Source organism: Ranitomeya imitator, chromosome 6, assembly GCF_032444005.1.
Source record: "Ranitomeya imitator isolate aRanImi1 chromosome 6, aRanImi1.pri, whole genome shotgun sequence".
NCBI classification, from domain to species: domain Eukaryota; kingdom Metazoa; phylum Chordata; class Amphibia; order Anura; family Dendrobatidae; genus Ranitomeya; species Ranitomeya imitator.
In genome coordinates, this window is record NC_091287.1 from 113,695,959 (window position 1) to 113,717,809 (window position 21,851).

The 21,851-nt window shown below is 41.8% G+C and overlaps 1 protein-coding gene across 1 annotated transcript in view; it reads left to right on the plus strand.

Annotated features, from left to right (window-relative positions):
* The window catches only part of CMC1 (C-X9-C motif containing 1), a 71,421-nt gene extending 49,898 nt beyond the window's left edge, over window positions 1-21,523 (plus strand). Inside the window, exons 3-4 of the mRNA XM_069730013.1 lie at window positions 18,455-18,545; window positions 21,295-21,523. Coding sequence (XP_069586114.1) covers window positions 18,455-18,545; window positions 21,295-21,415 — 212 coding nt within the window. The 3' untranslated portion in view covers window positions 21,416-21,523. The remainder of the gene's footprint in view (window positions 1-18,454; window positions 18,546-21,294) is intronic.
* Window positions 21,524-21,851: the final 328 nt, after the last annotated feature.

A 21,851-nucleotide genomic window follows, 5' to 3' on the forward strand; every position in this document is an offset into this window, starting at 1 on the left:
GCGACAGTACCAAATATGTGTACTTTTATTTAGATTTTTTTTCATTTAAATATTTATTGATTTTGTTTTTATCTTTTTACAATTATTTTTTTTAACATTTTTTATTTTATTCTGACTTTTACACTTTGTCCCACTATGGGACAATCATTTTGTGCAGGCTGATCGCTTTTATAGCATGCAGATCTGCAATGCTATAGAAGCTGTCAGCGCTGCAGCTTCTGTACTCTGACCTTAGAGACTTCCTGACATGCACTGAGCATAACAGGAAGTCTCTCAGCTCTGGAGACCCGGATGTCATCATGACAACATCGGGTCTCCATGGCAGTGATTGGGACCCTGCGGCTGTCAGTCGCTGTGCCGGCTCTGGAACACTGCGATCATGTTTGATCGTATTGTTTCAGGGGTTAAAGTGCCGGCCCTGTCACTTAGTGCCGGCCCTGTCACTTAGTGCCGGCCCTGTCACTTAGTGCCGGCCCTGTCACTTAGTGCCGGCCCTGTCACTTAGTGCCGGCCCTGTCACTTAGTGCCGGCCCTGTCACTTAGTGCCGGCCCTGTCACTTAGTGCCGGCCCTGTCACTTAGTGCCGGCCCTGTCACTTAGTGCCGGGTATCAGCTGTAGAGAATCAACTGACACCCAGCCCCGATCAGCCTCACACCACTCATGGGTGCGGCCGATCGGCTGTGACATACTATCCCGTCCATGGTCAGATGGGCCTAGGGCACATGGACGGGATAGTACGTCGGATGTCAGAAAGGGTTTAAAGGTCTTGTCTACTACTCGGACAAACCCTTCACAATACCTGTGTCCCCCCCCCTTCCCTGTAAACTAATAGCACCTATACTGACCTCCGATGCTGATGTCAGCAATGATTCTCCAGGGGATCCGATCACTTCGGACAGTCAGTATTGACTACACTCTCCCCTCCATTGGACCAATCAAGATATCCGAAGGCAGTGAGAGAGCAGCCACAGGTCTTCTTTCCTCTGGATGTCAATTACAAGCGTAGGAGAGTGAACCAATGTAGATTGGTCGCATGACAACAATGTCATGGGAGAGCCAGTGAGGACGGAGTTATTTTACTGGAGGAAACCTAGGGATTCAGAAGCAGTTTTCCAAGTCATGGACAACCACTTAAACATTTTGTTCTTGCAGTTACAAACTGATCATTGGGGGTCTGGACCCTTAGACCTCTATTGTCCACTTAAAAACACCCTGGGAAGTGTACAGCTGAGTAGATGGGAGCACATGGCTCCTGCCTAAGTGCACAAACAGATTGGAGTTCGGATGCAATAGAAAACCAATCCTATCTTTGTCTTTTGAGTTGCGCATTTCTCAGAAAGTTTTTGAGTGCTTGGTGGGCTTTTTGCTTTTAAATAAAAGAACATATACAAATTATTAACAAACATATAGTTGCTCTTTATGATGAACTAGATGGTGGCCCGATTCTAACGCATCGGGTATTCTAGAATATGCATGTCCACGTAATATAATGCCCGTCCACGTAATATAATGCCCGTCCACGTAATATAATGCCCAGCCGCGTAGTATATTGCCCAGCCACGTAGTATATTGCCCAGTGATGTAGTACACAGCACAGAGCCACATAGTTTATTGCCCAGCCACGTAGTTTATTGCCCAGCCACGTAGTTTATTGCCCAGCCACATAGTATATTGCACAGTTATGTAGTATACAGCACAGAGCCACGTAGTATACAGCACAGAGCCACGTAGTATACAGCACAGAGCCACGTAGTATACAGCACAGAGCCACATAGTATACAGCACAGAGCCACGTAGTATACAGCACAGAGCCACGTAGTATATTGCCCAGAGCCACGTAGTATATTGCCCAGAGCCACGTAGTATATTGCCCAGAGCCACGTAGTATATTGCCCAGCCACGTAGTATATTGCCCAGCCACGTAGTATATTGCCCAGCCACGTAGTATATTGCCCAGCCACGTAGTATATTGCCCAGCCACGTAGTATATTGCCCAGCCACGTAGTATACAGCCCAGTCACGTAGTATATTGGACAGTCACGTAGTATGCACCATATCCCTGTTAAAAAAAAAAAAAAAAAAAATAGTTACATACTCCCCTTCCTGAGCCTCCCGATCGAAGCGGCCGGTTACCGATGGTCCTCGCGCGCTCCGGTCCCAAGAGTGCATTGCGGTCTCGCGAGATGATGACGTAGCGGTCTCGTGAGACCGCTACGTCATCATCTCGCGAGATCACAGCATGGACCGGTTGCCGGAGTATCGTGAGCGGGAAAGGCCTGTTGTGGCTCCGAGGGGCCGACGGACGGTGAGTATATAACGATTTTTTATTTTTTAATTATTTTTAACATTAGATCTTTTTACCATTCATGCTGCATAGGCTGCATGAATAGTAAAAAGTTGGTCACACGGGGCTAATAACAGCGTTAACTGAGTGCGTTACACCGCGGTCAACGCTGCCATTAACCCTGTGTGAGCGCTGACCAGAGTGGAGTATGCGGACGACGGTCAGTGACTGCAGGGAGGAAGAAGCGGCAATTTTCTTCCGGACTGTGCCCGTCGCTGATTGGTCGTTGCTGTTTTGCAGCGACCAATCAGCGACTTGGAATTCCATAACAGACAGAGGCTGCGACCAATGAATATCCTTGACAGACAGACGGAAGTGACCCTTAGACAATTATATAGTAGATGCTGGTACATAAACTGTACAGTGATTTGCAACATATTCACCCATTTGGCATTTTTCATGTTTTGATACCTCATAACTTGAAATTTCACTGTTTGTTTTTTGTGGGTTTGCATCAGTTCATGTTAAGAACATGCCTACAACTGTGAACATTTGTTTCTCTTTTTTATTGTGAAGCAAAGAAATAGCACAAAATATCTGAAAACTTCAGTGTGCATAATTTTTCACCCCCATAAAGTCAGTACTTTGTAGAGCAATTCTTTTTGGGATGAAACACGTTATTTTTCCACATCTTGCCAATGGGATTTTTGCCCATTCCTCAAGGCAAAACTTTTCTTTCAAGGTAGTTTCCTCTGGTGAACAGGAATCTTCAAAGTGTGACCACAGATTCTCAATTAGATTAATGTCTGAGCTTTGACTAGGCCACTGCAAAACATCTACGTTTTCCCTTAAACCACTCGAAAGTTGCTTTAGCAGTATACTTTTTGGCAGATGAAACTCTGTTCCAGTCTCAAATCACTGACCAACTGAAACAGGTTTTGCTCAAAAATATCCTTGTATTTCACACCATCCATCTTCCCCTTGTCTCAAAACGTTTTCCCTATCCTTGCTGCCGAAAAAAGCACCCCCAAGATACCACCACCATGTTTCACCGCGGGGACTGTGTTCTTGGGGTGATGTGTTGTATTGGTTTGGTGTCAGACAGTATTTACCTTGCAGGCCAAAAAATTTAATTTTGGTCTCATGTGACCACATCACCTTACTCCTTACATTTAGGGAGTCTCCCACATGTCCTTTGGCAAACTCAAAACGAGCCTTATAATTTTTGTGTGCAAGTAAAGGCTTTTTCTGTGCACTCATCCTCTGTATAGTGTACGGTTTATTGTGGTTGTATGTACAGATATTACAGTCTCTGCTTGGGAACTTTACAGCTCTTCAGTGTTTCCTTTTGGTCTTGGTGCTGCCTCTCTGATTAATGCCCTCCTTGCCGGGCTGAGAGTTTTGGTGGGTGGCTCTCTGGCAGGTTGTTTGTTCTTTCCATTTGATGATAATGGATTTGATCGTGCTCCAGGGTATCATCGGAGACTAGGATATTTTTTATAGTCCAACCCTGACTTGTACTTCTCAACAACTGTGTCCCTGACTTGTTTGGAGATCTGCTTGGTCTTCATGGTGGTATTTGGTTAGTGGTGCCTTTTGGTTAATGGTGTTGTAGCCTCTGTGGCCTTTCAGAAAAGGTTTGTCAATACTGAAAGACCATGTGACACTTAGATTGCACACAGGTGGACTTCCTTTCACTATCCTTGTGACATGCGAAGGTAATTGCTTGCACAATACATTTTTAGGTGCTTCATCGCAAAATGGGTGAATACACATGCACATACCAATTTTTTGTTATTTCACCCCAGAAATTTATGCTCATGTCTTTCTCCCTTCACTTCACCAACTTAGCCTATTTAGTGCTGATGTATCACACACAAATCTGATTTCAAAAATATGAATAAACATGTTATAACAAAATAGATAAAAAGCCAAGTGGGGGGGGGGGGGGGGGGGTGAATACTTTGACATGCCACTGTAGTTATGGCTTTTATTCTGATCTGTTGCTCTTACTGGTGTTTGGTTTTGATCTGAATGCTATTGAGTGTGGAATGATTGCTGGTTGCAGGCAGTTTGTTTTTAGTATTTTCAAAAAATTGCAAATATTTAGAATTTTTTATGGAACATCAAATAAAACAAATGGCCAGAATAGAAGGAAGTGAAAGTAATGCACATGCCTGTCTCCTAAATATCCAGAAGACCGGATGTAACAGCAGCAAAAAAACACCATGTCTGACCGTTATCCAAGCTCTCTTCCTCTCTGAAGAGACAATTTGCATATTTAGCATATTGCCCAGAGGAGCATTGCGGCTTTGTCTCCTCATCTCTGCATGCCTAGCATGTCAATCTCCGCAAGGAGAAACGGTACTTCTTGGATAACGTTCTGACGCCTCTTACACAGCCAAAGCAGATCTCCTCTTTGCACTGATGAGGGGCAGTACCCCAAAACACAGTGTCTACAAATTGAGATTCTGGTTTGGCTCATATCCCAAGTCATGTGACAAGGCTTGTTAAAGGGTCAACATTGACTTGTAGGATTGCTACCTTCCAATTCTAGCTCTCTTCCTCTCTGAAGAGACAATTTGCATAATTAGCATAATACTGACCTACAAAGCCATCCATAACCTGTCTCCTCCATATATCTCTGAACTAATCTCCCGATATCTTCCCTCACGTACTCTCCGGGCCTCCCAAGACCTCCTTCTCTCCTCCACACTTATTCGCTCCTCACCCGACCGCCTCCAAGACTTCTCCTGAATATCCCCAATCCTCTGGAATTCTTTGCCCCAACACGTCCGACTATCAACCACATTCGGATCCTTCAGACGGAACCTGAAAACCCACCTCTTCAGGAAAGCTTACAGCCTGCAATGACCCTGCTGCCTTCTCAACACTACCAGAGCTACTGCCTCACCAACACCAGAGCTCCTGCAACCCTCAACCTATTGTCTCCTTCCCCACCATCCTTTAGAATGTAAGCCCGCAAGGGCAGGGTCCTCGCTGCCTCTGTATCAGTCTGTAATTGTTTGCTTACTGTAAGTGATATCTGTAATTTGTATGTAACCCCTTCTCATGTACAGCACCATGGAATCAATGGTGCTATATAAATAAAAAACAATAATATAGGCTAGAGCAGCGGGAGTCACAGGTCAAAGCTGCTGTTGGGGTCTAAATACATTTTTCTGAAGTCATTGTCGCAGGCATTAAATGGGGAGAATATGGCCTAAATAAAAAGAGTAGGGAGGATGGCCTTTAAAAAGTTTGGGTGGTCAATGATTTTTGGATCAGTGTTGGTGTCAGCCATGATACATTATCTGATCACAGTGGCTAACTGTGGCTGGCAGAGTGGAGGTCACTATTTTTAACTAGTTTGAGGTTTCTTGGCCTAAAGAAATATAGGATCCACTGTCATGATGTTCTGAGAAGGATTTATTTTTTATGGCAAATGGGTATTTGCCACTTAATCTCTGAGAGCAACATAATGTACAGATATATCTGTTCCGGCGATCTGTCTCTTACTGGGCTGCTTGCTGTAGTTTTGATAGAAATAACTTTTCTGCCTACGCACAGTAAGCACAGAAAGATGACAATCAATGATGTGGGTGGGGTTATACACTGCTCTGCATTCAAAGAACTGGTAGATGTGGAACAGATCAAACTGCAGCCCAGTAAGCGATACATTGCTGGAATCTGGGTTGCTGCCCTTACATTATGATTTTCTTTTGAAAAACTCTCTTAATCTGTTGGCCCTCACGGAAACCTGGATTCAGGATTCCGACACTCTCTCCTGCTGCCATTTCCCATGGTGGCTTACAAATCTCACATTCCCCGAGACCCACAAACAGACATGGTGGTGGAGTCGGCATACTCTTCCCACTCACTTCGTGGACCATTTCTCTGCCTTGCTGCCACACTTCATGTCCTCAAAACTCCGAACCCTTATCCGAGGAGACTTCAGCATCCCCATTAACAGCTTCACTTCCACATCTGCATCCCAGCTTCTTTCACTAACCACTTCTCCCGGCCTCTCACAGCTTTCAACCTCTGAAACACACAAAGACGGTAACACCCTTGACCTGGGCTTCGTCTGGCTCTGTTCAATCTCCTACCTAGATAACTCACCGCTTCCCCTCTCTGACCAAAACATTTCTCTCCTACACACTCACAATTCCTCGCCCACCCCAGCATCCTCCTACCTACCACACATTCAGAAACCTACACGCTATCAACCCTTACACACTTTCAGACTCCCTACACTTATCATTGTCCCAAATCTCCTCTTTTTCCTATCCTGATCTAGCTGTACATCACTACAATGACACTCTTAGAAGCACCCTGGACCAAGTAGCGCCCCTCACCCTCAGAACCTCCGAGCATAGAGTAAAACAGCCCTGGCTCACTCTCCACATTCGATCCTATCACAGAAGAAGTCTCCAGGCTCCTCTCTTCTTCTTGTATAACAACAAGAAAACGGAGTAGAAAAATCCCAAACAACATAGTAAAATTTCAATAGCTTTATTAAATACAAGTATACAAAAATTCTATGATCAAGGAATAAAATTTACAATTATGCACCGTAACAGATTGAAAATAAGGAGAGTACTCCAGCAGTACTGGTGTATATGGGGAGCGGAATATGTGTCCGAGGGCAAGAAAAATGCCAGCAGTCAGGAACCTTTCATACTATCCCATTTAATCAGGGTTGATTCCTGCAACCATCCCCGCTGTCCAGGAATAGTACCTCATGGAGTAAATGCTAATGCATAAATCAATGAGTGCTAGCCACTATATGCTTACCCATATGGTAATCGGACCGCTCACCCACTGTGCACCAGGAACCCCTTTAACTCCTCTCTTCTTCTTGTCCGACTACATGCACTACCGAGCCCATTCCCTCACATCTCCTCCAGTCTCTCTCTCCAGTCGTCACAACTCGCCTAACTACAATCTTTAATCTCTCCCTCTCCTCTGGCATTTTCCCCTCCTCCTTCAAACACTCTATCATTACTCCATTACTAAAGAAACCCGCCCTCGACCCATCCTGCACAAACAACTACTGACCAGTTTCCAATCTCCCCTTCATCTCTAAACTCTGGGAGCACCTGGTCTACTCCCGCTTTACCCGTTACCTCTCCACTCATTCCCTCCTAGACCCTTCACAGTCTGGGTTCCGCCCCCTACATTCGACAGAAACGGTACTCATCAAGGTGACCAATGACCTTCTGACAGCAAACTGTAACGGTGAACACTCTCTGCTCATTCTTCTTGACCTTTCTGCAGCTTTTGACACTTGACCACCCTCTCCTACTCTCTAGGCTCCAGTCACTAGGCATTAAGGACACTGCTCTCTCCTGGTTCTCCTATCTTTCTGACCGCTCCTTCAGTGTTCTGTTCTCTGGCTCCACTTCATCTCCTCTTCCTCTCACTGTCGGGGTACCTCAGGGCTCAGTTTTTGGCCCCCTTCTCTTCTCCCTCTACACGGCCCCAATTGGACAGACCATCAGCAGATTTGGCCTTCAGTACCATCTTTATGCTGATGACACACAACTATACATGTCATCCCCTGACCTTACTCCCGCTCTACTACAGAACGCCAGTGACTGTCCGCAGTCTCCAACATCATGTCCACTCTCTATCTGAAACTCATCCTCTCCAAAACTGAACAACTTCTGCTCACGCCAACTACCAACCTCCCTAAATCTGACATTTCCCTCTTCGTAGGTGGCACCATAATAACACCCCGGCAGCAGTCGCGCTGTGTGGGTGTTATGTTTTACTCCAATCTTTCCTTCACATCCCATATTCAATCTCTTGCACGCTCGTGCCGCTTACACCTAAAGAACATCTCTAGAATCCGTCCGTTTCTCACCATGGAAACAACAAAAACCCTCACTGTCACCTTGATCCACTCCCGCCTGGACTACTGCAATGCTCTACTAATTGGCCCCCCCCCTTACTCGACTTTCCCCTCTCCAGTCTATCCTTAATGCAGCAGCCAGGGTTGTCCATTTAGCTAATCGTTACTCAGACACATCCGCTCTTCGCTCGTTACACTGGCTGCCTTTTCATTACAGGATACAATTCAAAGTAGTTGTTCTCACCCACAAAGCTCTCCACAGTGCGGCACCCCCCTTACATCTCCTCCCTCATTTCGGTCTATCGGCCTAACCGACCCCTGCGCTCTGCAAATGACTTTCGATTAACCTCTGCACTAATCCATACCTCCCACTCCCGACTCCAAGACTTCTCCTCTGCTGCGTCAATCCTCTGGAATGCTCTACCCCAAAATATTAATACCATCCACAATTTACATAGTTTTAGGCGCTCCCTCAAAACACATTTGTTCAGAGCGGCCTATCACATTCCCAAATCAAAGTCATTTTATGTGTATGTGTGTGTAGCCCAATTCACTATCCCCATCTATCCCCCACCCCCTGAAGATGGCTGGACCATCATTTGTAAATACATCATTGTAAATGCACACCTGTACTTTGTATCTCCCCCACCTCATTGTAGATTGTAAGCTCTCATGAGCAGGGTCATCTTATTTTGCTTTAGTTATTGTATTGCTAACGTTATTACTTATGACTGTTGTGTATGAAACTGTTAAGCTGTAAAGCGCTGCGGAATATGTTGGCGCTATATAAATAAAGATTATTATTATTTCAAATGCAGTAGCAAAAATCTGATGACCGATTCCCTTTAATTGAAGTGTGCATATTTATATACATACAGAGACTGCGTCATCAAGCAGTTTACGTAATTTTCTGATAGAACAATACCTGAAATTTTGTGACTTTTGCCCGTTTTACACCAGTACTGGTCAGCTCCATCCACTTTTTGAAAAGTGGGCAGAGGTCGACCAAGAGAGGCAGGGCTGAGCATAAGGTTCCTGGATGAATTTAGCAATCTTGCTTCAGCGCACATTTCATCATCGCTTGCGTTCAGAACTCCAGACTTGATGATTTGGGGCCATAGTGTGTGCTCGCTGTTATTCTTAGTTAACATAAAAAGAAATCCAGTTAATATATTTATACAGATAAAATAATCCAAAGTCGTAGTATTGTTCATGAATGCTAATAAAGCCTTGGTAATGGCTTGAAGGGGTTATTTTCTCACCTTGCTATGATTCCGTCTGTGTGTTCCAGGCAGGGCTTTTTTCTCACCATTGCAGAGCTAGCTTGCTGCTGTAACTCGGGGTCTCTTCCTGGGACATCACACCTTTTAACCAAACAAGACTGGTGACTTAACAAGTGAGAGGGACCTCCCGATGGCTTTTGCTAAATAAAAACAGCCTTCAGAAGCGTCAAGAGAAATTATTTCTTTCACTGAAAGCAACTCAGCAGTCATTTTTCAGTGGGGACCTCACATCATCCCCCCTCTAGCCTACAGCTGAAGAATGTGTGCGTGCTCTTTCTCTGAAATATTGCACCTTTTGCCTGGCTACAATACAAGGTTGATACTTCTTTAGTCTTTAGTTCCATTATTTCGGTCTTTTGGATGCGTTTCTTTTTTTGTATTTCTCAATCCTCTTTACAGTTGAAATAAAAAAATAAAAAGCATACCAAAAAAACCCCATCATTTTTAGTTATGTTATAATGTTATATAAAGCAGAAGACACAACTTCTGTTATTTTAGATATTCTAGAGAACCCCGGTATGTGTCAGACTGTAAGAGCACGTTCCCATGATCGGAAGTAGCAGCGTATGTTCACTGCGTCAAAATCGCTGTGATCTATTGAACGTGGGTAAATCCGCATGTGATCACTGAACCGTGTGGATTCACCGAGTTCAGTTCATTCCATTGTTGAAATTTCAGTAGAAATGTACTGGATGCTGTAAATCCACACGGTTCAGTGTCCACATGCCGATTTACCTGCGTTCAATAGACGGCAGCGCTTTGGACACAGCAAACATACACGGCTTCCAAAGCGCTGCTACTTCCGCATGCGGCCTGCGTACCTATCTTTAACATTAGGTACGCAAGTCGTGCAGATGTATGCGGATGCCTCCGCATGCGTCATTTTGACGATGCAGAGAAAAAAATAAATTCCAACCAGTTGCGTTCGACGCGGGTCGCCACATCGTCAAAACGATGCATGCGGAGACATCCGCACAACCTGCGTACCTAATGTTAAAGATAGGTACGCATGCTGCATGCAAACGTAGGCGGAGCTGAGTGGCGGAGGTGCAGCCATGGGCGGGGCTTCACGGAGGAAGTCCGCAGCCCTGTGCAGCTCAACAAAATGCTAGTGTTAACCCCTTAGTGACAGAGCCAAATTTTTGAAATCTGACCAGTGTCACTTTATGTGGTAATAACTCTGCAACGCTTCACCAAATCCCAGTGATTTTGAAACTGTTTTTTCGTGACACATTGTACTTTATGATAATGGTAAATTTAGGTCAAAATGTTTTGTTTATAAAAAATATCAAAAATTTGAGAAAAATGTTAAAAAAAATTGCAATTTTCTAAATTTGAATGATTATCCCTTTCATCCAGATAGTCATACCACATCAAACCATTAATAAATAACATTTCCCACATGTCGACTTTACATCAGCATCATTTGTAAAATGTTATTTTATTTCCTTAGCATTTTAGGAGGTTTAAAAATGTAGCAGCAATTTTTCATTTTTTTCAAGGAAATTTACAAAATTTATTTTTTTTAAGGACCTATCCATGTTTGAAGTGACTTTAGGGGTTCCATATATGGTGAAACACCCAAACATGATACCATTTTAAAAACAGCACCCCTAGACATATTGAAAACTGCTGTCAGGTAGTTTATTAACCCTTCAGGTGCTTTACAGGAATTAATGCAAAGTGACATGACAGAAATGAAAATGTGTATTTTTACCACCTAAATGACGCAAACTTCTGAGCAGGTTACTATAGCCGTCAGACTCTAAGGCCGCTATTGGTCGTGAATTGCCATCGCAAACATCAGGACCACAAAATCATGATCTGTGGGCACCAGTTTGGATAAAGAGGAAACCCTCACTCTCTGTTAACCATTTATAATGATGTAGTCACTATTGACAGCAGCATCTAAGGGGTTAACCAGATTTGGGAGGTGCAAACACTGATCTTGGCTGATACAGCAAGTTGACAGCTATAGTGTACAGCTGACAGCTGCTGGATTGTCACCTGTATGGGGAGGCTATTCTCTAATATCTCAGGTCAGTTAAAAGACGTATTGGCGGTCATTAAGGGGTTTAACTAGCCCTATCATTTGCCTCTTCCTCTGAAACCCAAGACTATTTTATATTCAGAAGTCTCAAATGACAGTGCCTATAGTTGTTAGGACATATAGGACTTATAGTCTTCCTTCAACCTTAATAACTATGTTTCCACATCCAAAAATGTTCCTTTTTTTCTGCAGGTGTCTTCACCAAAATACACATTAGCTTCAAATTTGCAGCAAAAATGCTAATAATTTTGTGTTTTTCTTTTTTTTTTTTTTTTTCTTTAGTGCACAGACGTTGCATAAGTTTTCGTGAAATCACATGCGCTTTGCCTGAGCTCGTAAATTTTGCAGAATTTCTAAGAAAAAAAAAACCCACACTAGATATAAATGCAGCCTGTACATTATGTGGGAACATAGGCGGAAAGGGAACTCATGCAAAAGAATGTCCCTTTAGTGAATCTTCTAAAATGCCATTTGTGTCTTTTAGGCACAGTTGATCAACGCTAATTATTCATTTTGGGGAAGGCGGCATTGATGCAAACTCATTAAAGGGTTTCTGCAGTTTCAGGATAGCAACTCTCTCGTTCATAAGTGTCACAATGCGATGATTAGCACGTTTTTGAGGGGTTAACTAAATCTAAATACATAAAATACGGTATTTTTTCAGTAATATCACATTTGTATAACTAATTGTATAGCATGATTTTTTTTTTTTTTTTTATTTTTTTAACTAGCATGCATTACTAATTTTGACAAAATAAAAATTAACAAATGATGATGGTGATGTGTACGGGCCAAAATATGCACTGTACGTCATTTACATAAAGTATAACTCGTCCAAAGGACAAGAGTGTAGTCTAATACAAGTATCCTAAACTAAAAAAAAATATCACAAATTAAAAAAAATATATATTTTTTCCATAATTCCAGAATTGGCCCAGTCTTGAGGGGATTCATTTTTGTAATCACGCCTAAAAAATAAATTGTGAAAAAACATATAGGTCTCTCTGCTTGTGTGTTATGTCCTTTCGTGTAGTTTGAATGGTCATGTCTTACCGACAACCTGCAGTAACCACCAAACCGCTGCACGACCAGCTCTGCCCTCACCTACTGTATCCCTCACCCATCCGTTGTAGATTGTGAGCCCTCGCGGGCAGGGTCCTCGCTCCTCCTGTACCAGTTGTGACTTGTATTGTTTAATATTACTGTGCTTGTTTTTATTATGTATACCCCTCCTCACATGTACAGCGCCATGGAATAAATGGCGCTATAGTAATAAATAATAATACCTGAAAAATCAAGTTATTCCCTAACCTCTGGGATCTCCAACTATCCTGAGCACCGGGATCTCCAGCCCTGTCCTGGCATGGGAAAAGTGACGGTGCGCAGCCTTCACTCTACTTACTGGCTATGGGACTGCTGAATACAGTGCTCGGCTATTACCCGCTGTCTCAATGGAGTCCACAAATGTGCATCCCTGATTAATTCAGGATGGGGCTGCAGGACACTGTTCTCGTGGATCCAGAGCCCCGATAACTGGGTATCCGACCTGTCAGACCCTCAGTGATCAGTAACTTATCCTCTTAGGATAGGGGATATATTGATTTTTTTTTTTTTTTTGCGAAGGATGGGAGGGGGGTAACCCTTTAAATTTAGTTGTTGAGAAGATCTTTGAGAATACAAATCGCCAACAGTTCCACTTTGCGTTGTCTCCTGGCTTTCCTAGAACCTTGAATAGTAATTCTGCCTGATGATGCCTCGATATCGCTGCCTACAAGACTTGTGTATATAGCATGAAGCATCCAGGATAAGAACATACGCTTGAGGACTAATAATACTATTTTTCTCTCCGGTTTGGGCAGCTCTGTGTACACATATAAGGCAAAACAGGGCCTCATCCCACCCACTTCTTTAGTTATAACAGGAAAGATTAAAGGCGTTCTATCAATCGCAGCAAATAAAAGCAGGGTTACGTGTTATGCGATATGAAAGGAAGGATTCTAATTAAATCCTTGTGCTAAATAAGCGACAAAGACCTTACAAACAGAGTGTGGCTGCAGGCCAGCCATAGCGAGACTTGAGGATCAGATTTGGTCAGCGAGTGAGAAAATGCTTACAACAAGGATTAATTTGTTGATCACAAAGCTATAACATTGTATTAGAAGCCCTAGTCATGTGTAAACCAATTTCAGAAGCTATAAATTCAGCCTGTGCCATCAAGCAGAATGTATTGGTCTTTCCATTTAATTACATTTCATATTTCTCTTCCATTTGTGGATATACATTGGGGTGATGCAGACATTGTGAGCACAGAATGGGATTTGTTCGGTAAAATATTACAGCCTTTAACTCTATAGAGGTCGTACTTTGCATCAAGAACACAATTTATGTCTGTTTGTACAGAATCGTTACATTTGATGGCGTTGGCAGGAAATGAGTATGAATGTCACCAATGTAAAATGTTGGGTATGGTCTACATTTACAGCATGCAGTAAAAATCCTTTAATTCAGTAAATGTGGCACTTGGTGATAAAGCATTGTAGACCACCAGATGATCATAGGATAGAAAACAATATGATAAGCTAAGAAAAGGTCAGTGATCGACTGCAGCAGTTACATGTGTCATTGAATCGATCGTCGCCGCTGCACAGTAAAGACTCCACTGGAACATCGGGGATTTATTAACAAGGGAGTATCGGCCTTTGATTATCTTAAGTCATTATGCATCCCTGTGACTTTTTTTTTTTAATAATTCTTATTTTGGAGACCCCCTTTTTGATGAAATGGCACATATTCTGCCACTATAGTTTTAGTTCTAGTCTTGTAAAATTTCACCTATTTTTTTTTTTTGTTGTTGCAACCTTGCATTATTATTTTTCAGCTTAAAAATGATCTATTTGTTGAAAAAAAAAATATTTATTCAGAGTAAATAGAAGTTATGGTACTTTTTTTGTGTTCAGTAGACTAATTTTGGGTGTTCCCATAAAACGGTATTAACAATGAATATCAATAATCTCTAGAAACAATTTTTTCTCGGTCACCTTGGAGCACATGTTTAAACAAACTATCATAAAAATGTGTCTAACATGAAGATGATGAGTAAGTAGATAACTGATCCCTTCCTCTCAAAATGATCCCAGTCATTTAACCATTAGTCAATAATTTGGGTGGGGGTACAGAAGATCAAATAGATTTGCAGGACCCTTGTTCAGCACCCCTGTTGGTAGTCCATAGCTACCAGACTAGAATAGAGCCCTGCGAATCTCCTTCTACCTGCTGGAATCGCCCCGGTGACTCCTCTGATTTGAATCCCCGGCTTGAAGTCATTGTTGCAGAGTAAGGCCGGCTTCACACTCAGCGTATGAAAATACGGTCCGTATATTACGGCCGTAATACGCTGAAATGTCCCGAAAATAGTGGTCCGTAGCTCCTCCGTAGGCAGGGTGTGTCAGCGTTTTTTGCGCATGGCATCCTCCGTATGTAATCCGTATGGCATCCGTACTGCGTGCTTTTCTCGCAGGCTTGCAAAACCAACATACCGCTATAGAAATGATCCATGTGTCCCAAAAAGAAAAAAAAAATATATATATATATATATATATATATATATATATATAATGTCAGTAGACACATATATGTATATATATTACTATTTTTTCCAGCGCTATACTGCTTGAAAGCCGGTAATTCAATTACCGGCTTTTTCTTTCTCCTTCCTAAAACCCGACATGATTTGAGACATGGTTTACATACAGTAAACCATGTCTTCTCTCCATTTTTTTTGCAGATTCCACACTACTAATGTCAGTAGAGTGTATCTGCAAAATTTGGCCGTTCTAGCTCTTAAAATAAAGGGTTAAATGGCGGAAAAAATTGGCGTGGGCTCCCGCGCAATTTTCTCCGCCAGAGTAGTAAAGCCAGTGACTGAGGGCAGATATTAATAGCCTGGAGAGGGTCCATGGTTATTGGCCCCCCCCTGGCTAAAAATATCTGCCCCCAGCCACCCCAGAAAAGGCACATCTGGAAGATGCGCCTATTCTGGCACTTGGCCACTCTCTTCCCATTCCCGTGTAGCGGTGGGATATGGGGTAATGAAGGGTTAATGCCACCTTGCTATTGTAAGGTGACATTAAGCCTAATTAATAATGGAGAGGCGTCAATTATGACACCTATCCATTATTAATCCAATTGTAGTAAAGGGGTAAATAAAACACAAACACATTATTTAAAATTATTTTAATGAAATAAAAACAATGGTTGTTGGAGTATTTTATTCTACGCCCAATCCAGTCACTGAAGACCCTCGTTCTGTGAAAGAAAAAACATAATAAACCAACAATATACTTATCCTCCGCAGATCTGTAACGTCCAACGATGTAAATCCTTCTGAAGGGGTTAAAACATTTTGCAGCAAGGAGCTTTGCTAATGCAATGCTACTCCTCGCTGCAAAACCCCGGGGAATGAGTCTAAATATAGATCAATGAGCTATATTTAGCTTCATTTGCGGTGAGGCGCCCTCTGCTGGATGTTCATAGATCGTGGGAACTTACCTAGAAAGCTCCCAGGCTTTCAATGACTGGATTGGGCGTAGAATAAAATACTCCAACAACCATTGTTTTTATTTCATTAAAATAATTTTAAATAATGTGTTTGTGTTTTATTTACCCCTTTACTACAATTGGATTAATAATGGATAGGTGTCATAATTGACGCCTCTCCATTATTAATTAGGCTTAATGTCACCTTACAATAGCAAGGTGGCATTAACCCTTCATTACCCCATATCCCACCGCTACACGGGAATGGGAAGAGAGTGGCCAAGTGCCAGAATAGGCGCATCTTCCAGATGTGCCTTTTCTGGGGTGGCTGGGGGCAGATATTTTTAGCCAGGGGGGGGCCAATAACCATGGACCTTCTCCAGGCTATTAATATCTGCCCTCAGTCACTGGCTTTACTACTCTGGCGGAGAAAATTGCGCGGGAGCCCACGCCAATTTTTTCCGCCATTTAACCCTTTATTTTAAGAGCTAGAACGGCCAAATTTTGCAGATACACTCTACTGACAGTAGTGTGGAATCTGCAAAAAAAATGGAGAGAAGACATGGTTTACTGTATGTAAACCATGTCTCAAATCATGTCGGGTTTTAGGAAGGAGAAAGAAAAAGCCGGTAATTGAATTACCGGCTTTCAAGCTGTATAGCGCTGGAATAAATATTAATATATATACATATATGTGTCTCACTGACATATATATATATATATATATATATATATATATATATACCTATTCTATGTGTACACATTTATTCTACCTATTCTACTGTAAGCTGTCAGTGTGATTTTACTGTACACCGCACTGAATTGCCGGCTTTTCTCTCTAACTGCGCTGCGTATTTCTCGCAAGTCACACTGCTTGTCCGTGTGTAATCCGTATTTTTCACTCTTCCATAGACTTTCATTGGCGTATTTCTTGCGCAGTACGGTGACAAACGCAGCATGCTGCGATTTTGTACGGCCGTAGAAAGCCGTATAATACTGATCAGTAAAATACGGCAGATAGGAGCAGAGGCATAGAGAATAATTGTGCAGTATTTTTTGCGAGTTTTACGGACGTAGTTTCTGCGCTCTTACGTCCGTAAAACTCGCAAGTGTGAAGCCGGCCTAAGACACATATGACATTGCAGCGGGTCTACTAATCACAAGAGATGCCAGAAGGTAGGAGGAGATTCACATGGCTCTGTTTGGCAGTCATGAACTACTAATATATGGTTATTGGAGCTGAGCCCTGCAAAATTATTTTCTTAACTTTAGTCCTCATAGCAGGTCTTCTTGGGCAGCATTCAGGGATTGGGCTCAACGAGACCTGGTTGATGACTTTAAAGCTGGGAAAGAGTAGGTGGTCAACATAACTATAATCTAGATCCCGTTCAGTTTGTCTGATATAGGGAAGAGCAGGACACCAGCAAGTGTCCCTTAAAGGACATCTGTCAGTAGGATCAACCCTCCTAAGTCATCTATATGGACATACAGGTCATAGGAAATGGAATTAAATGATACCTTGATATCTGCACTCTGATGTATTATTGCAGTGAAATACATTTTTTTCTTACATATAAATGAGATGTTCAGGGCTCTGGGCCAGACACTGATCTGCATGAGAATCTGCCTCCAGGGTTCCTTACAGTTGTTTTTGCTTCCATCTCACAGGCAGACAGTGTTGCAATCCAGAAGAGCTGCAGCTGCTTATGTGTGTGTTACAGGACAAAGTTCAGCTCTACTGCTCTGTTAGTTACCGTACATATCTCATGCTGGTAAAGTCCCTTTTATATAAAAAATCTCTGGAGGCAGATTTTCATGCAGATCATTGCCCATAATCCTGAACAGCTCATTTACATATTAGAAAAATGTGGATTTCTCTGGAATAAGACACGGATATCAAGGTATCATTTTATTCAGCTTCCTATTACCTGCCTGTCCATAGAAACTACTTAGGAGGATTGATTCTGCTTTAAAGGAGGTGTTCACTACTGGACAGCCCCTGCTCAATCAGTTCAGGGCCCCATAGAGAATAAACAATGTTTACTCACCACTTGCTGCTCCGGCATACCATAGCACTGCTGTTTCTGATGGGTAAGTTGACATTGCTGCAGTGGTCGTGTGCACAATAATCAATGTCTGCTGATTGGCTGCAGAAGCCATGTGACACAACAGTGTCTCATTACTCGCCAGGCACGTCAGCACTGGCCTTGCTGAAACGGCACTGCCGCGGGAGGCGAATAGAAGTTTTAATTTTCTATGGGGCCCTGAATTGATTAGGCAGGAGTTGTGGAGTATTGAACAACTTCTTCTTTAACTGACTGTAGTGACCTCTAATGGGAATATTTTACATGTTTCATCAGTCATCTCTGAAGAGTAGATATTGAAAAAATAATAGAGCTTGCACAACTTCTGAGCTTTTCTACTTTTATTGATTTTCTTTTAGCTTTTTCAAAATGCTGTCAAGAAAATGGTTTTCTTATGGTGGTGAAGTGCAGAGATGAAAATGCAGCGCTGAAGGAATGCCTTACAAAATAGTAAGTGGTATCATGCCTAATTAAAAAGAGCTAAAATGTCTCTGTTACTATGCCTCAGTAGTCAGCCTTTGATAAAGTGCAAATATCTTAAGTTTGTGTCAGGCTATGCCTTATAAACTGACTTAAAAGTGATGTCCAACCTTTCAGTATGACATATTTGTAGAATAAGTCATCAATATGAGATTGTGGAGGTCAAAGATCCCACTTATTAGCTAAAAACTGCACTGGACCTAAGCAATTTATGGGGCAGAACACATCTCCAACTATTTCTTAGCGGCCCCTGAGTACTGTGCTCTATCCCATATTTAAACAAAAAAAACTGACCAGCTCCTCCAAACAAAATAGTGTGAACAGATACAAGCTGCCATGATTGCATGCTATACAAACAAAATAATACAACAGCACACTGCAAGCGCCAAGATGTATGGAAACATTGAACTTATGGAATTTGAAGAGCTGCAATATGGAATATACGTAATATACTTCCAAAAATTATTTTATTTGTACTATACTATTGGAAGTTGTGATTACCTCCTTTTCTGACTGTGCACTCCTCCCATTAGACCAAGGCTATTTTTGATTAATGATAGATTCTACTTGTCCTTTACATTTTTAGGCTTTTGGCCTGGGAGAGGCATGATATTAGGGTAGGGTTCCAAGTATATTCCACATAACAGTAGTGAAGTTCCTGAAATGTCATACAATGGGGAAGATAAGTATTTGTTATACTACAAGATTTTACAAGTTTTCCCACCTACAAAGAGTGGAGAGGTCTTTTAGTTTTTATCGTAATTATCTTATTATTTTCTGTTTAGCCAATAAAGGTATCACTCCTAGAATACTTCTGTCATCATTCGGCAGAAAAGTATTCACATCGACTAGTTTTTATCGTAGTTACACTTCAACTGTGAGAGACAAAATCTAAAAATATAATCCAGAGAATGACATTGTATGATTTTTACATAATTAATTAGCATTTTATTGCATGAAATAAGAAATAATATTGTCCCACTCTTCCATACAGATCTTCTCCAGATCTTTCAGGTTTCGGGGCTGTCACTGGGCAACATTGAGTTTCAGATCCTTCCAAATATTTTCTTTTGTGTTTCGGTCTGGATACTGGCTAGGCCTCTCCAGGACCCTGAAATGGTTCTTAGAGCCATTCCTCAGTTGCCCTGGAAGATCCAGCCATGTCCAATTCTCTTACCGGGGGAAGGAAGTTGTTAGCCAAAGTCTCTTGATATATGACCTCATCCATCCTCACTTCAGTATGGTTCCAGAAAAGCACTCCCAAAGTATGTAGTACCATGCTGAACAGTTGGGATGGTGTTCTTGTGGTTGTACTCAACCTCCTTCCTCCCAACACAGCTAGTGGAGTTAATACCAAAAAGTTCTATTTTGGTCTCATCTGACCACATTACCTTCTCCCATGCCTCTTCTGGATCATCCAGATCATCATGGGCGAACTTCAAATGGGCCTGGACATGTGCTGGCGTGATCAGTGGGACCTTGCGTGCCCTGCAGGATTTTAAACCTTAACGGCGTACTGTGTTACTAACGGTAATGTTTAAAACTGTGGTCCCAGCTCTCTTCAGGTCACTCACCAGGTCCTCTGATGTCCTGGGCTGATTCCTGATCTTTCTCAGAATCATCCTTACCCCACGAGGCGAGACCTTGCATTCAGCCCCAGACCAAGCATGATTGACAGTAATCTTGTGTTTTTTCCATTTTCTAATAATTGCACCAACAGTTCTCACCAAGTTGCTTGCCTAATGTCCTGTAGCCCATCCCAGCCTTGTGCAGGTCTACAATTTTGTCTCTGGTGTCCCTGCATTTAATGCAGGCTCTTACACTGAGCCTATATCTTTCCCAGCACATGACTGACATTTAATCAGCCATCATGTGCCATTAACAGCCACAGATGTTAATCTGGTAAATCCCATTATCAATCTCCGACAGTGGGATTTAACATGTTCCAGAAGGGAGTGCGCCATTCCACTTTCCTATCGGCGCCCCCATGATGTGATCATGGGGCGCCAATGGGTTACCATGACAGCCAAGGGGTCTGCTAATGATTCCTGTGCCTGTCATTACGATCTTTGAATGCCTGGCCAAGGCCATCATAGATTGTGATTTCTTCTGCATAGTATTTTTACACAACTTAATAAAAAAAAACTATACAAGTTTGGCATCTGGTACTTATACTGACCTGGAAAATCATATTGCCATGTCTGTTTTACTTGTTAAATTAAAAAAAAAAAAAAAACATTTCGGAATTGCACTTTTTTGGCAATTCAACAGACTTGGATTTTTTTTTACCAATTTTTCAATACAAAATGGGGTAAAATGAATGGTGTCATTCAAAAGTACAACTTGTCCTGCAAAAAAAAAGCCCTGATACAGCTAAATTGACAGAAAAATAAAAGTTATGGCTCTAAGGAGGGGAGGAAAAAAAACAGAAAATTGCTTTTGGTGAAGGGGTTACTATATCTTTAAAAAAAACTGAAAAACTCTAGGCTGCTTAGTGGGAAATATTTTGGGGCCTCATTTTTATTGTTCAATGGTTCTTATAATGAGACTATAATAAAAGATCAGTGCAAGAGCGTATATCTCTTGAACATGAGAGTTGTTGATGGGAAAGGCTGGTAAAATGACAGTGAAAATCAAGTACAGTTGCTTTCAATATTACTGCAATATACTGTTTAATGTCCAAAAATGTTTATTAAGTTTTATTCATTCTTCTTTTAAGCTATAATGACCCAACTTTCTATGAAGAATGTAAACAAGAATATTTAAAGGAACGAGAAGAATATAGAAAGACCGGAATTCCTTCCAAAATCAGACATCAGAAACTACCGACTAGCATGTAGTGATGACAATCATTTCTTCTTCTTTTTTTTTTGTAAACTATCAATCGTAACATTGATTTTGATGTATCATTCTCATTACTTGATTAATAAAGTATTTTTTTTATTTTCTTATGTGTTACCTATTAATGTCCTCAATGATGTTGTTTTAGCTTAAGGTCATCACAAATAATAAATAAAAGATGAGATTTTATTTAGATTTATTAAGACCGGAGTTTTGTATGGCAGTCTTAACGAAAGGAGTACTGGAGAAAGATGTCTCAAATTCATTCAGATATGTTCTTCTTTAATGAATTTGGTGTATTTTTCAATTGACGTGCGCCACCGCTAGAAATATACTTAAGCTTTCATGTATTTCTGCTGCATAAATCATGATGAATTGCCAGGTACACTTGGCCACTTTCCACCCTAGCTCAACCCACATTTCAAAAATTGGCTA